The following is a 15,252-nucleotide window of genomic DNA, read 5'->3' as shown; positions in this document are numbered from 1 at the left end:
AAATCTTTTCCTGAACTTCTAAAACACTTAACTGGCTTCCCTATAAGGCTCTAGTTACGTCTCACTAGAATGACAACCCAGCCACTTCCTGAAGGCTTACACAAGAACTTTACAAGAGTAGGAACTAAGGAGAGGTGATCTGAGCCAGACCCTCAATCACACATGCCCCAGCATCTGCGCGAAAGGAAAATGTGCTGCTGTGTCGCTTTGTGTCTAGCCAGGGCCACCCAAAAGCTGGGTGAAGAGGGGAAGAGAGGGGAAGCCACGGAAGTTTTGCCTCTGCAGGTTCCCAGTGCTGCTGCTAACCAATTTGGAAAACAGGACCTTCCCGTGGCTCCAGGGTGTGTGAACACAAGCCCCTTCTCCCTGTCCGCTGGGCTTCCTGCTGCATGTATGACCCACACCACCATACATGGCAGCCCTGTAAGCTCCTCAACAGGAGTGCCCATATTCAGGCTTTCATTCCTGCCTGAGGATTACTGTGTTTTCAGTTACAAAAGGGAAGACGAATTATTTCAAATAGACCCACAATCACACATGGGTCTCATTAAGATTGTTAGTGCCCAGAATCAGCCCGAGAGAGTGAAACAGTGGTCTACGAACTATAATTGTTTCCTCCCACACCTCCCCAAGGATGTCACATTGGAACTCACCGCGGTAATTCCAGCCACATGACCCAAGAGGGGAACCAGTCGCTGGGTGGGGCTGTGTCTTGGTCAGAGTCCAGGGCTGCCAGGCTGCTGTCATCTTCCTGGGGCTCATACTCTTTGACTTCCAAAGCTTTCAGTACCACTGAGGAGGACGTGCTTTTCAATAAACCAACTGCCTCACTCCGGCTGACTTCAGTCAGTTCAATCCCATTCACATTCAACAAAATGTCACCTAGGGGCCAGAGAAGCAGAAGCCATTCTTAGTGAGGCTGCAAATGGGAACTTCTGCTGGAGAGGATAAGGGGCGGCGCTGACCAGGATGTGGAAAAGTGAGGGCAAAGGACACCCTTGTGACGTGAGGTTCGTTCTCACATAGCAAATTGTGAGCAGCGTGCATGTTGCAAAGTGTTGAAAAATTGTGTGTTGGCGGGGGGTGGGGGGGGCGCGGGGTCAGGGGTTTCTAAACGTACATGTTGGTATTTGGCTCTTGCCTTTAAAATGGGGGGAAGGAAGGGAGCGGGAGGATGAGAGGAAGACAGAATAGCCATATTCACTATTTAATCAGAGAAAACCTACTTTTTTTCCCCCCTTCTCTCCCCCACCCCCTATTTTTAGCACAAAGGCAGAGCAAGGTGGCAAAAGCTTACACAGAGCCTGGCATGTAGTAGGCACCCAATAAATACAGATTGAGTAAATAAGCTTCCCATGAGATTAGGCATCTCTTTCCTTAGAGTACCCTGGATCACATTAAAGTAGTGAAACTTTTCACCAATGAGAAAGTATCTGGCGTGGTATTTTCACTTAATATTCATTGAATCAAATCATTTTGCCTATCCAACCCATAAATACAGTTCACAAACAGTTTCATCACTGGTCATTCCAGCAAAGAATCACTTAGAATGAACAGAACCAAATTACTCCACTTAATAGAGGCAGCTTGCTCATAATTGCAGTTCTTCCCTAAATTAATGCTTGGCATCCTTGGCAGGTACTCACTTTCCCAGCAAGCAACGTGGCCCACCGTCAAACCACATGAACCAAAAGGGGTGAAACCCAGTCCAGCAACTATATTCGAACCAATCATGGTCAATAAGTAAGAGATGTCCTGGCCAGATCACCCTCACATTCTCTTGTTAATTCTGGAAACAGTTACCTAATCCAGGAAGCCACACTAATTCCTTTTAACACTCTGCTGCCCTAGTTCCTTAAGTCTCTTTACTTTTTACCTGTTTTTATTCTTCCATCTCTGCTTATGACTCCTCCGGGCTCAACACTGATGACATAGATGGGCAAATCCCACTCTGTGTGTGATGCGCCCCCTGCAACGGTCATGCCGAGTGATTCACCAGGGTCTTTTCGGACACTTACTACTTTCTCATGACAAGTGACCACAGGATGGAGGGGCTAAAGGCACAGACGGGAAAAAAAAAAAAAAATACATATATATATATATATATAGCACATTTGTTCACAAGTGGGTTTGAGTTGCTTATATACAAAAACTACCAAAATTGCATAAACATGTGATGGAGGTTCTTAGAGGAAGGGCGGGGAGGGGGGAAGAGTTGGGGGGAGACAGATGCAGAGAACTCACTTGGTCCTCACTACAGAGTTACATTATCCCAAATGCCATTGGCTGACACGGAACATTTACATTTCAAATGGAGATGTAAAAAACGGAAAGAGGAATAGGGTGAAGACCACTGGAGAAATATTAAGTATACAAAGTGAACTGCACCTGAGATTTTTCATGTGACTCATTTATTCCTGATATAGTGAGTCAACATTTCATGAAATTTGTCACTCATGAATATCAGCACTTTTTTCTAAGTTAAAAGAGTAACCATATTTAAAGTAAATGGTCCCAGTTTAATTTATTCAGGTAATCACAGAAATCCACAAAGAAAAATAATGAACTTCATAGATATTATCCTCTAAAAACTCACCAATATCTGGGTTTTCCCCAGCTGACAACTTTATTCTTACTTTATCGTTCTAAATAATGTGCAGTTATACCCTTTAATTTTATTACATAAAATATACACATTGTATTAATAGAATAACTTCTAAAATTAAGAGAATTGTGATTTTTTTAAATTTTATTTTATTTTTAAACTTTACATAATTGTATTAGAATTGTGATTTTGATTCAACAGCACAAGACTAAAAACATCAAAGCCATATGCAACATTATCTTGAAAGCATTAAGAGTGAGTCAAGGAATATATATCAGTGAATATACATCAATATATATTTTTCTAAAAAGTTATTCTCTTTCCTGCTTGGGCAGTGACCAAGCAGATTAAGTCAGCATGTGCACTGCAAATAAATAGTTATAACACCTGATCAAACCTCAAGGAGGTTTATGGTTCAAAACATAGCTGATAGTTCTATCTAAAGAAAGAAAAAAAATTTTAATTTGACAAAAATAATCATGTCACAGAACAAAATGTAAGCGTGCTTCTGAAATAAGAACTTGTATTAGTTTTTGCATATTCATAAAGGAGCTCTGAAAGAAAAAGGAGGTGAGTACTGGGCAGGGCAGATATGGGTGAGAAACTATGCTTTCCATCTTTTGAACTCTGTGAATATATTATGTATTCAGTAAACCAAATGGGCTGTAATCAAACTTCTGTAAATTTGATGGTTTTCATAATACAGAACTAATGCTTGCATGCACAGAATCAATTTTTAATGCTTCATTGTGAAGCAAGATAAACCTAGGATTTTTGAGCATTTATTACCTCATGATTTCCTATGGTTTTAAATAACCCATGTCTCTTGTAATGGTTTTATTATATACAGTAATGCCATGTGAGTGTATCCCTAGCACTGAGCATAGCATTTAACACATTGATGACAATAAGTACACATCTGTTGAATAAATGGATGGATAAACTGCAAGTTGCCACACCTTGTTTTTGATAGTAATAGAATAATAAATTGGAAATTAATAATTATAGCAAGGTATATGCTGCAGTTAGTACTCCTAACATCAGGGGTGTGTTTAAATAAACCTTAGAACTTTGAAGTGCCGTGTAGAGATGGGTTGTGCAGGTGATGTAGCCACACTCAATCGTTCTTCAGCTTTTCAATTGGCTAAAAACTTCTCTGTCTCACAAATCTTGGTTTGCCTTCTTTTGGTATTTCTTTGAATCATTAAGTGCCTACTTTAAAAAAGCCATATTACTTCCTAAACAAAACTTGAGTAGGGTCATGAAAAACTAAATCATCACGTCTATATATTTTAATTTTAAATACAGCACTGTGTGTGTGTGAGAGAGAGAGAGAGAGAGCGAGAGAGAGAGGACACTCCAGAGGGCAGATAGAACTATAAATTAAAATAAAAATAATTACAATTTCCCACTAGGCCAGTCTGTTATGTAGGTTTTCCAGGAACTGGACACATGACAGAAGGTTGCAGCAAAAATTTGATCAGATTACCCTATTTCCATGATTCATGATGGTTAGGTGGAAGGGATCATAAAGCCACAGTGCTGGTGGAAGCCGCATTCTTAGTGCTTTAATGAACCAGAATATAATATGGTCTAGTTAACTCACACTGAAACTTTAAATAATTGAGCTAATAAGCCAGTTTTCCATTAACAGATACCATTGGTTTAATTTAAACACTAATGGTATTTATTATCAAAAAGACACCAGGTAGTCATTATCCATAAAAGGTTTTAGCAGGAGGTACTTGGTTTTTCTAGATTGCTTATTGTAAACAAACCTAAAATTTATGGATTTATGGGGTATGGCTGGCTGGCTGGAGGAAGGCGAGGTGGTGTAGCCTTGCAGGCTATGTAGTTAACAGTATACAAAGCAGAGATATTCCAAAATAAAAAATCTGCATCCATTGCTCAAAAACTCAAACTTGTGAGTTGTTCCAAACTGAAACACAGCCTGATATAGAAGGTAGGCATTCCTAATATCTGTTGCAAGAAGAATGGGCTACCTATAAGAGTTTAGTGACAAGTGATTTAATGAAACCAGGTCTCAGGAGAAATGACAGCTAGAAACTCATTGCCATCACAGTAGGATGCCAAGCCAAGGCATAGGACTAAGCAAGGTTTGTGTTACTTGGATACCCATCCAAATGGGGAGGGTACAATACTGCCTCTAATAAAAGCCACAGACAAAAGTACACATTGGCCTGAGTCACCTCACTTAAAAGACGCTACAAATTGCTGACCTGAAGGAGGCAGTCTGCCTAGTGATGCATTCTGCTTCATCCACAGTGTTTTAAAATTTTTCTGGAATTGAAAACCATAAGGACATACGCTCTGTAATTTGTCCCAATCCCCACCACTCCCTAATATTACATCAACTTGAATGTTTTTATTATCTTCCTGGGTATTCTTGCAAAAACAAACACACTAAAAATAGAAGGGGAAACAACCCTGGTGGTCCAGTAGTTAACACTCATGCTCCCACTGCAGAGGGCATGGGTTTGATCCCTGGTTGGGAAACTAAAATCCTGCATGACTTGTCGTGCAGCCAAAAAAAAAAAAAAAGATAGCAGAGAATCATTCATTTTCAGGCAGATTGGGTACTTCAAAAGCCAGAAACCAAGCCACCTTCCTCATTTCAACGTGAATAGGAACCGTCCTTAAACAAATCGCCTGTTTTAAAAATAAGACATCTATTTGGCTTAGACTAGAAATTAGGTCCCATATGAGGTCTGGTTTTCACGATTGAGTTTCAAAACACTCCTGTACCTTTCCCTCTCCTCCGTGGAAAGGAGACACCTGTTATCTCACCATGTCGCGAAGATGGGATTTGGGGCTTTTGTTTTACAAGACAAGTCAAACAGTGTTTAAGTGATGAAGTCCAGAGATGACACTTAGAAATGTTCAAGTGTGCAGGTTTCCCAAGAAAGAGCTCCCTGCAGGACCAGTGGACATATCCCGGCTGGGCCTCACCTTGGGAGTGTTGCTCCTGTCCCCTGACCCCGGGGACTGGCTGCCGTTGCTGTTCCAGCTGGCTTCCTGAAAGATGTCAGGACTGTGCCGCCGAACCTGGCGGGATACGACGAGGTGAACACGCCTTTCACTGGCCTGCGTGATGAGACACAGGTGTTAGCCACTTGGAGCTTCCATCCTAAACATCCAGCACCAATGACTTAGCGAGATGTCAGTCTGGTTTTACTTTTCTTTTTAACTTTTTATTTTGTGTTGGGGTATAGCCGATAAACAGTGTTGTGATAGTTTCAGGTGAGCAGCAAAGGGACTCGGTCAACGTATGCCTGTATCCATTTTCCCCCGAGGTTTTACCTTTTTTATGGAAAAAAATGATTTCCCACATTCTCCATGATTATCCCCACTTTGTAATTTGGCAAGAACTTGAGTTATTTCCTTTATCCCTATACTTTAGGTAACGAACATCACTTCAAAGGGAGAAACTAAGGAACATTTGACTCATTCAACAGTCTTTGAAAAGACACTGTTGGGCATTGCTAACTTATTTTTAATGAACTGCACACAAGCCACGACTGAAGGACTTTCCAGCTTGAACAGAGTGTACTGTGTAAAGTTGCAGCCTAGTCCAAATCCCAGACCCAAGGTCTAAGACCAAAGGCAAAGAGTAAAGAAAAGAAATGGAGTTGGTGACGGCAACACTCCCACTGCAGGAATACGAATCCTGTGAGTGACAGTTTCAAGCTTCTGAGTATTGGAAAAGATGAGCATTTCAGAAATCTGAGGATGACAGCAGGCTCTAACACAACCTGATTTGAAGGCCTTTCCTGATCTTTTTTTTAAATGTGACGGTCACTAATTGTGTTGACCAGTCCTCTCTGCTATGTACCCTGACAAAGAGAAGCTGCACTGCTTATTAGGAAGGTTGATTCCACACCATGAACCTACCAATTGGCTCTCTGCCACTGAGGAGTTTCACTTGTGTTTGAGAACACATGGGGTCATTATTCTAGAACAACTGACTACAGAGGTTCCAGACCTGCAGGCCAGATAGACGAAACCTTGGACCTGTGAAACATACCTAACAAGGCTCCCTGATGGCCCAGGCTGAAGGAGCCTGCTCACCTCCCTGTCACTTGAATAAAAGCTGACTGTGGCTGAGGCATGGCTGGATTTGACTGGAAACCAGGAAAGAGGCTTGGGGACCAGGGAGGTGGAGAAGAGAAGACTAAGTTCTAGGCATTTTCCCTCTACATCCCCTCCCCTAGCCACCAGCATCACAGCACAGGTGGATGGCGGCCTACCTGCCCTCTTCCTTCACTGGCACAGTTCTCAGACCATGGACAAGTCAGGTCATGAAAAGAGGCCACGGAAAGTCCATGTTCTTCTCCATGAGCTCAGACAATGGGAGTGGAGTTGTTCACTTCCTGCCTCTCTGCCTCTTCTTTCCCGTGGCCTGAAAGTCACTCTCAGGAACTAGGATCTTGTTTTAAAATCTTAAGCAATGAGAACGCCACCAATGAAATCAGATCCCTACAGTTGCCTAGCCCAAACTTTGTGGCTTTACATTCTTCTATTAATATCTCAGGACTCTTTAGAAACGTAGGTGTCATCAGCTGGGTGGTTATAATATAGATGAATGTTTAAAAACAGCTGCTAAAGTACAGTGCCTGTTGTAAACATCATGGTGGATGGTGGGCCAGCATGATTCATTTCACATACATGTAGAAAACCCTACAAAGAAAGTTTAAGTCCTTTACTTCCTCTCCTTCATATCAAGCTTGATCATCACTTCTGTTGCTCTGCCCAGTCATCACTTACAGAGTTGTCTCCCCTGCTCATTTGCCTATCTCGAATTCCCTGATGTTTCTCATCATATATAAAGCTTGTGTCAGACCAGGATAAAAATAACAAGCCCAGGAAACAACAGCGAAGTAAGCTGACATGAAGAACTATGGTACTAGCCAACTAAACTCAATTCTTGGAAGAGGATTTTGTAATAGCTTTTTCTTTATACTGTAAGCCCCACTTATCCAAATGAGGTTATCTCTGGGAACTTTTTGAAGCAAAAGTCACTAAAAGATAAGAAGTGGCAAACATTCAAGTCAAAACTTCAGCTGCTGAGTCCAAATATGCTCTTTATCTTCAGGGAAACTCCAACGTTTTGAAAGATCTCAGTGGTAGGTTTGTATCTAGGCCCACGTGCTGTGCCGTGTTCAATTTGGACTAGCAGCAGCTGCAGGCCTAAGCACCTAATAAGAACTGAGAGAATCAGAGACAGATTGAATCAACTCGCTAGGCAATATCCCAAATGCCAAGGAGTAGCCTGTAAGAGCTATTTAATTCACATTTTCCAGCATGAATTTCTCACTGGATTTTCAAATGCTGGCTCTGGCAGAAATAACACTCCAATAAACAACCCTGGTATCAATTTACTTGGAAATAAATTCCCTGCAAGGCTAGATCCCGGGCTCTTACCAGCCACCTTATAAATTGCTCTCAGAGAGATGCTATTTGATGCTCTTTCTTTCCAAGTATTTGAAGTTGAAGGTGGAAAATGGGCTAATGTGTTTATCCTGGCTTTAACTCTCAGGAGCAGCTGGATTTAGGGCTGAGAAATAGCCCTTAGCACCAGATAGCCTTTCTTTCCACTGGTTGAATGTAGTGTGAATGTGGGATGAGTATGAGAAGGAGGGGGGGAATCATAGAAAGACTGAATGAAGGAGGGAATGGCAAGAACTCGCTTATTTCATACCCACATAATCTGTGCCAGGAGGAAGGGGGGCAGCAGACCTGTTGTTTAACTCTCAAAAGAAGAGGGGGCCCCACTTCTTTCTGGCATATCTTGGGATGCTGTAATTTGGGCAAAAGAACTGTTTAACAATTGCAACTGAAGTAACAGACCAAGCTAGAGGTAATTTTCCTCTCCTCTCTTCTCTCCCTTAAACATTCTAAATTTCAATCCAGACAAATTCTGGACATAGAGGTTACAAGCTGCACAGTCTGACTGCAGTACCATATTTTTTCTATTCTAAGCACCCAAGCCTTAAATTCCTCTTCTCCCTTCCTTGTTTAAGGGGAAGGGATTCTAATGGCCTCCACCTTCTCCCCTGTGGACCTCCACTTGCTGGCAGGCCTCTCTACAAACATTCTGTCCCTGCGGTTGACAGGTGTCTGCTAGACTAGCCTCTAAGAGCCTCGGGGACAAGGCTTCTGCCCTCAGGGGGTTGTCCTACTTCAGGAAAAGTCTGAAGCAGATGCCAAGGAGACATGAGTAACACACATAAAAGCCTCCTGAAGTGGGACCAATTACTCCTAGCTGAAAAAACAGGACAAATCTCATATTCAGAGAAAACCAGAAGGTTAAAACTGAATAGCATTTCTCATGGAAAAGCTTGTTTGCTTTTGTTTCATTTAATGATTTCTCTGCTCTTTTGAGATTTGACTCAAAGCTGCCAATCATTTTTATATGATGAGAGTAAGCAGAGGTCACAAATGACAAGCATAGTCCAGCAGCCTCACTTATATTTAGCCCATTTTAAAATAATACAATGCCATCCCTCATAGCTGGAAGGAAGAAGAGTCTGAGAGTGCTACACTGATGTTTTCCAGGGCGAGCATCTTCCTTTGTGTTCAGCTTGGAAATGGTTCTTTTCTCTACAAAACCCACTGCAGTTGATTGTCAGGATGCAACAAGGACCAGGCATTTCAGAGTAGAGAAGTGGAAATCAAAGATGCCACTGCACCAGAGGCCAGGACAGATGTTCTGCAGAGCTGTGCCCTGGAGCAGAGTAGGACTCTGTACTGACCCACTGTGTCATGGTCTATATGGAGGCTAGTTAGGGCAGAGCAAGAGTTGATAGACTACCTGTACTTCAAAGTGTGGTGACCAAGCCAAATTCTCTACCTATTCATGTCCAAAACACTGGAGTTAGACCAAATGCACACTAGCATTTGCTGCTTTATATGTGTGTGTGTGTGTGTATACACATATATACACACACATGTATATATGTATATATATATATATATATATTTATACATAAACACATATATTTAAGCATACATGTGTGCATGCATGCATGCTAAGTCGCTTCAGTCTTGTTTGACTCTTTGTGACCTATAGACTGTAGGTTGCCAGACTCCTCTGTCCATGGGATTCTCCAGGCAAGAATACTGGAGTGGGTTGCCATGCCCTCCTCCAGGAGATCTTCCCGACCCAGGGATCAAATCTGCATCTCCTATGACTCCTGCATTGCAGTAGATTCTTCACCGCTGCACCAGGGAAGCCCATATTTTAGCATATGTATATATATGCTTAAGTAAAACATTTTGTAAACTGTAATTTGTGTGGGTTTGGTCATTGCATTGACATATTAGCTTCAAAAAATCTCAAGTTAGGAGTTACCACACTCCTGCCCCCTCAGTGCTGCAGAGTATCATTCTATACAAAAGCCTGACACAGGGGACTCTGAACTGACTGATGGGCAGCCTGCTTCAGTTCCCCTCCAACTCCTTGCCGTGTTGTAACCCAGTGTGTGCTTCAGTGCATCCAATGACAGTGAAGTCACGGTGTCCCACGGTGGTGCAGGCCATTTTTAGACAGCACTAATTAGCAAGTTAGCCCTTAGGTTGAGTTTAAATTTGTCTTTCTCTTGCTTGTCCATTGGTTCTAGCCATGTCCTCTCAGGCAACCCCAATCAATTCCCATGTGACAAGCCTATTTGAAAATAACTCTCATGGCCCTCCCTTAGCTCCTCTCATTTCCAGGTCAAGGATTTCTAGTTTCTTTCATATTTAACAAGTCACCTCAAAAACATGAACTCTGAACTCACTCTGATAAAGTTGAGTTGGGTGTGTGTATGAGAATTAGACCTAGAAGATATATCCTGGTCTGACCAGCAGAATAAAGTGTTTTTGGATGGACCAGCTGCACCCAGTACTTTATTTATGGAGTTCCCATTTTGTCAATTCACATATGCATAAAGACTGTCTCTGTTCCATGGGGCCAAGACCTCCATAGGTGTCTGTCTTGGTTATTGCTGCTTAATTGAAAGATGACAGGGAGGTTCCCAAGATGCTGCTGTGAACACATCACAGCAGTGCAGCCTGCCTCTGAGATCACGTGTGGCACACAGACCACACACAGCCATGCAGGCAATAGGAGGCATCCGAACAGGGTTACCCCTGATATGCTAGCAAAGTAACAAAGTTGTCAGCTGTTCCTGCTGACAGAGCAACATACTGCACAGTGAGGTACAGAAACAAAGTCCTTGCCCAAAGGTTCTGCCAGTGAGCAAGAGAAGAGCTGAGAAACAGAAACATGTCTCCCTACAAGGAAACCCTCCTACACTGTTGCTGGGGATGTAAACTGGTGCAGCCACTATGGAAAACAGTACTGCAGTTCCTCAAAAAACTAAAAATAGAGCTACCTATTACTTTGCCAACAAAGGTTCGTCTAGTCAAGGCTATGGTTTTTCCAGTGGTCATGTATGGATGTGAGAGTTGGACTGTGAAGAAAGCTGAGCACCAAAGAATTGATGCTTTTGAACTGTGGTGTTGGAGAAGACTCTTGAGAGTCCCTTGGACTGCAAGGAGATCCAACCAGTCCATCGTAAAGGAGATCAGCCCTGGGTGTTCATTGGAAGGACTGATGCTAAAGCTGAAACTCCAATACTTTGGCTGCCTCATGCGAAGAGTTGACTCATTGGAAAAGACTGATGCTGGGAGGGATTGGGGGCAGGAGGAGAAGGAGATGACAGAGGATGAGATGGCTGGATGGCATCACCGACTCAATGGACATGAGTTTGAGTAAACTCCGGAAGTTGGTGATGGACAGGGAGGCGTGGCATGCTGCAATTCATGGGGTCGCAAAGAGTCAGACATGACTGAGCAACTGAACTGAACTGATGATCCAGTAGTCCTACTCCTGGACTTATATCCAGACAAAACTATAATTCAAAAGATACATGCCTGCCTGTGTTCATAACCGCACTATTCACAACAGCCAAGACATGGAAGCAACCTAAGGGTCCACTGACAAGATGAATGGATAAAGAGGATGTTATGTATATACAGTGGAATATTACTTGGCCATAAAAATTGAAAAAGACCATTTGTAGCAACATGGATGCACTAGAGATGATCATACTAAGTGAAGTCAGACAGAGAAAGACAAATATCACATGATATCATTTACATGTGGAGTCTCAAATGACACAAATAAACTTATCTAAGAAACAGAGACAGACTCAGAAAACACACCTGCGGTTGCCAAGGGATGGGTTTGGAAGTTTGGAATCACTTTACTATATAGCAGGAATTAAAACTGCATTGCACATTAACCATGCTTGAATAAAAAAGTTAAAAGAAATCTCTCTCACTGGGCAGTAAGTTGGGGGCTCCAGAATTACAACTCCAGGTTGAGCTAATAGGGCAATGTTAATTGCTGGTCTCTATAAAATGAGCTTGGTGAAGGCAAATCCGGTATGTCAACTAATTCACCATTGAGACTTTAGCTCCTGGCACAGTCTAAAGAGAATTGTGAATGTCTTTTAGACAGGCAGCAGCCAACTTGAGCTAAGGGTGACCAGAGTTGGGCCAAGAAGAAAGGAAATTAAGGAGGCTTTGAGGAAAAGTGATGAATAGGACCTTAGGGTTTGATGAGGGTAGAAAAGGAGATTTGAGACAGCAATTTGATCTATTTTTCCCACTAGACTTTAGCTGCATGTACATCTTTATGTTCCCAGAAGTGTATTTTCAAGTGCTAAGAAATTAACAACGACAGTCTGACTTATACAGGGTCAAACAGATGTCAGTGACAAGGTCAAAATAAGAATTTAGGTCCTGAACCTCAGCAGAATGACCTAAGTCCTCAAACGCCATTTCTTTTATGGCAACCGGAAATTACTCTGATTGATTTCATTCCATAATAATAAAAAACAAAACAAAATCATGTGTGGAGACATGAGAGGTGGGGAAGGGTAGTGAAAGTTGGGGAAGGATAGTGAAGTTTCGAGATCCCCTAATATTTGCAGTGTAGCTGAGCAGGAGATTCACTCATAAAATTCTGAGTTGAAAAACTGAACAGTTTTTCAAGTCATGCTTGAACCATGAATGCATGGAATCTGGAGCTTTGTGTTAAAAGCCATTTGGACTCTAAGAATTCAGCTCAAGAAGAATGTTTTCAAAATCTACGTACTGTTTAGTCTTATGTGCTTTAAAATGACTACCATACCACATTAAGAAAATTTGTTTAAATAGAGATTATATTAGCTGCACTAATCTGTAAAACACATATACACACACAGAACTCTTACTTCATTGGCAAATCTTACTGGCTCCAGAGGACAAAAGTTCTGCCCCTGAGCTTATGAACTGGAACCACCTATTTAGAACAAGTGTAGGTAATGTGAGTAGTCCATTATTATTAAATTTCTGAATCTGTTTAAAAGCCTATTATATCTTTCTAGAAAGTCTGAAGAACCTGGTTGTCAGTTGCTCTTTAGTGAAATAACTTCTCACTTAAACATTAATTCATGTGAAAGGGAAAGAAAATCACATAAACCTATATTAATGAGAGCTCATCTTATCACAACCTCTGCAAATGGTTTTGAATTATTTCAGCTTCTGCATCAAGTATGGTAAGTTGGCTAAGAAAAAAGGGCACAAAGGAGATACTCGAATTTAAAATCCATCATTGCTTTCTTCATTTATTAACTATATACACTTGAACTCCTAGATATATATTCATGGATTCAGAATTGCAGGTAGATGAGAGCATCTCAAAGCAGGTATAACTCTCAGCAGAAATCATTCTCACATTGAATATTGGATAGATATATGTGGAACCTTCCAGGTTTGGGATGCTGAGATGTCCCAGGGTCTGAAATCTCTGGCCATATTTCTTTGTTCTATTATTTTAGGTATGACACCAGACAGTTGTCCCTTTCATGCAGAGATTCTAGTCATGGTGCTCAAAAAGCTACAATTGACAACAGAGAAAAATAAAGTTGTACTAGTTTCTAAATAAGTCAAGTGCCCCATATTTGAAGCTTCCATCTCCACTGGGTTTCTCTCCAAGAGGCATTCGACTTTCAGCCTAACTCTAGGGTCTGGTACTTAGGGCTTCTGCTGAGTAAGCCAATGTTAGAGCTCTACATATGTAAAGTTGGTCAAATTCAAAACAGTTGTGGCTTCTCTGTAATAACTTTTCCCTGAAATAATGTAGAAAAAGGTAGAATGTGTGGGACTGTGGGCGAAAACATGACCAAAAGGGCATGTTGTCTGGGAATTTCTTTGCAAGACAAACATGATTCATGGAGTGGACACACCAGGCCAGTGCAGCCAAGGATTGGTTGGAAATTTGACTCTCAACTTTTGAAGGGCATTTGGTTTAATCCCCCCAGCTGGGTGTGTGTTACAAGTATCTCATGAATAAAATCCACACTTGAGGTCGCTTAACTGAGTTTGCTCAGCATTCTACTTTTTCCATTTCTAACTCATATGGCCCAATTTTTTTTCCCCCTTCTTCTTCCCCTGCCTACAAAGCACATTGGCTTTGTTTGGTAAGCAGAAGAATCTTTTAGGAAATCCCACTGTTAAGCAAGATTTTATTTCATAAGTTAACATTCTCAGGGAAAAAATTTTTTCCTCTTCTGTTACTAATCTACAAAAGTAGAATGCCATGTGTAATCAAGATTTTTCCAAGTGACATGAGTAAGGGAGTTTTTCTTTTGTCTATTGTGAAGGATAGTTGGCAGGTAATCTCTAGACTGTGAGCTGCACAAACTGACCTGCAGAGGGAGTTGACAAGCATTAACAGGGAAAAAACTGATGATCACCCAAGAGTCTGCTTTTTAAAGAGAAAAGGCATGCTGAGAGTGCAGTTTCTTAATAAAGAAAAAAAGCAGGGCTCTTAATTTTCCATGGATTAATATTTTCATAAACAATGTCTATTTCCTGTTCTCACCCATTGGCACATACAGGCTAGACTGCCTGCTCAGTGCTGACTTGACTGTATTTGGGGAGAGATGGGAATGTAGTTTAAGCTCTACGAGGCCAGGACTGTGTCAGTCTTGTTCACCGTTGTCCTACACACCTCTTGACATTTAGAAGGTGCTCAACCAATAATAACTGAACAAATTCAAGGGGACAAAAAGACTTCTACTTTGGGGGAAAATAATGTAAAAGTGGATTTGGTGCTTTTTCTTCAGTAAACGGTTTGACAAAAAATATCCCTATGAGATGAAATTAATGTGTGAATTATATAGCAAACTCCAGGAGATAGTGAAGGAGAGGGAAGCCTGGTGTGCTGCAGTTCATGAGATTGCAAAGGTTTGGACACAACTTAGCCACTGAACAACAACATAACCTGCTAAATTTATTCATTCAAATATTTATTGAGTGTCTCTTACTGCCAGACATTTCTCTAATTGCTTGAGGTAGAATACTGTACTATATACTATGCTAGATTGGCAGGTATTAATCAAATAATTTGTTAGCAGAACATAAGATTAGAGGATATAGAATTGAGGGGAAGGATGCAACTTCACTTTCACTTTTCACTTTCATGCACTGGAGAAGGAAATGGCAACCCACTCCAGTGTTCTTGCCTGGAGAATCCCAGGGACGGGGGAGCCTGGTGGGCTGCCGTCTATGGGGTCGCACAGAGTCAGACATGA

General features: G+C 41.6%; 1 protein-coding gene across 5 annotated transcripts in view; it reads right to left on the bottom strand.

Moving 5' to 3' along the window:
- The window catches only part of LNX1 (ligand of numb-protein X 1), a 131,628-nt gene that overhangs the window by 12,554 nt on the left and 103,822 nt on the right, over positions 1-15,252 (bottom strand). For all 5 annotated transcript variants that reach the window (XM_086405753.1, XM_086405750.1, XM_086405751.1 and 2 more), the window contains 3 exons: positions 5,576-5,710; positions 1,877-2,054; positions 654-882 (listed from right to left, as the gene is read on the bottom strand). In XM_086405753.1, the coding sequence (XP_086261879.1) occupies positions 654-882; positions 1,877-2,054; positions 5,576-5,710 (542 nt within the window). The remainder of the gene's footprint in view (positions 1-653; positions 883-1,876; positions 2,055-5,575; positions 5,711-15,252) is intronic.

The sequence above is a fragment of the Bos grunniens genome, chromosome 6 (genome assembly GCF_055505025.1).
Source record: "Bos grunniens cultivar Pamir isolate PY7600 chromosome 6, Bosgru_T2T1.0, whole genome shotgun sequence".
Lineage (NCBI taxonomy): Eukaryota > Metazoa > Chordata > Mammalia > Artiodactyla > Bovidae > Bos > Bos grunniens.
Note: the sequence above shows the minus strand (reverse complement) of the source record. Positions and strands in the feature narration are given on the sequence as shown.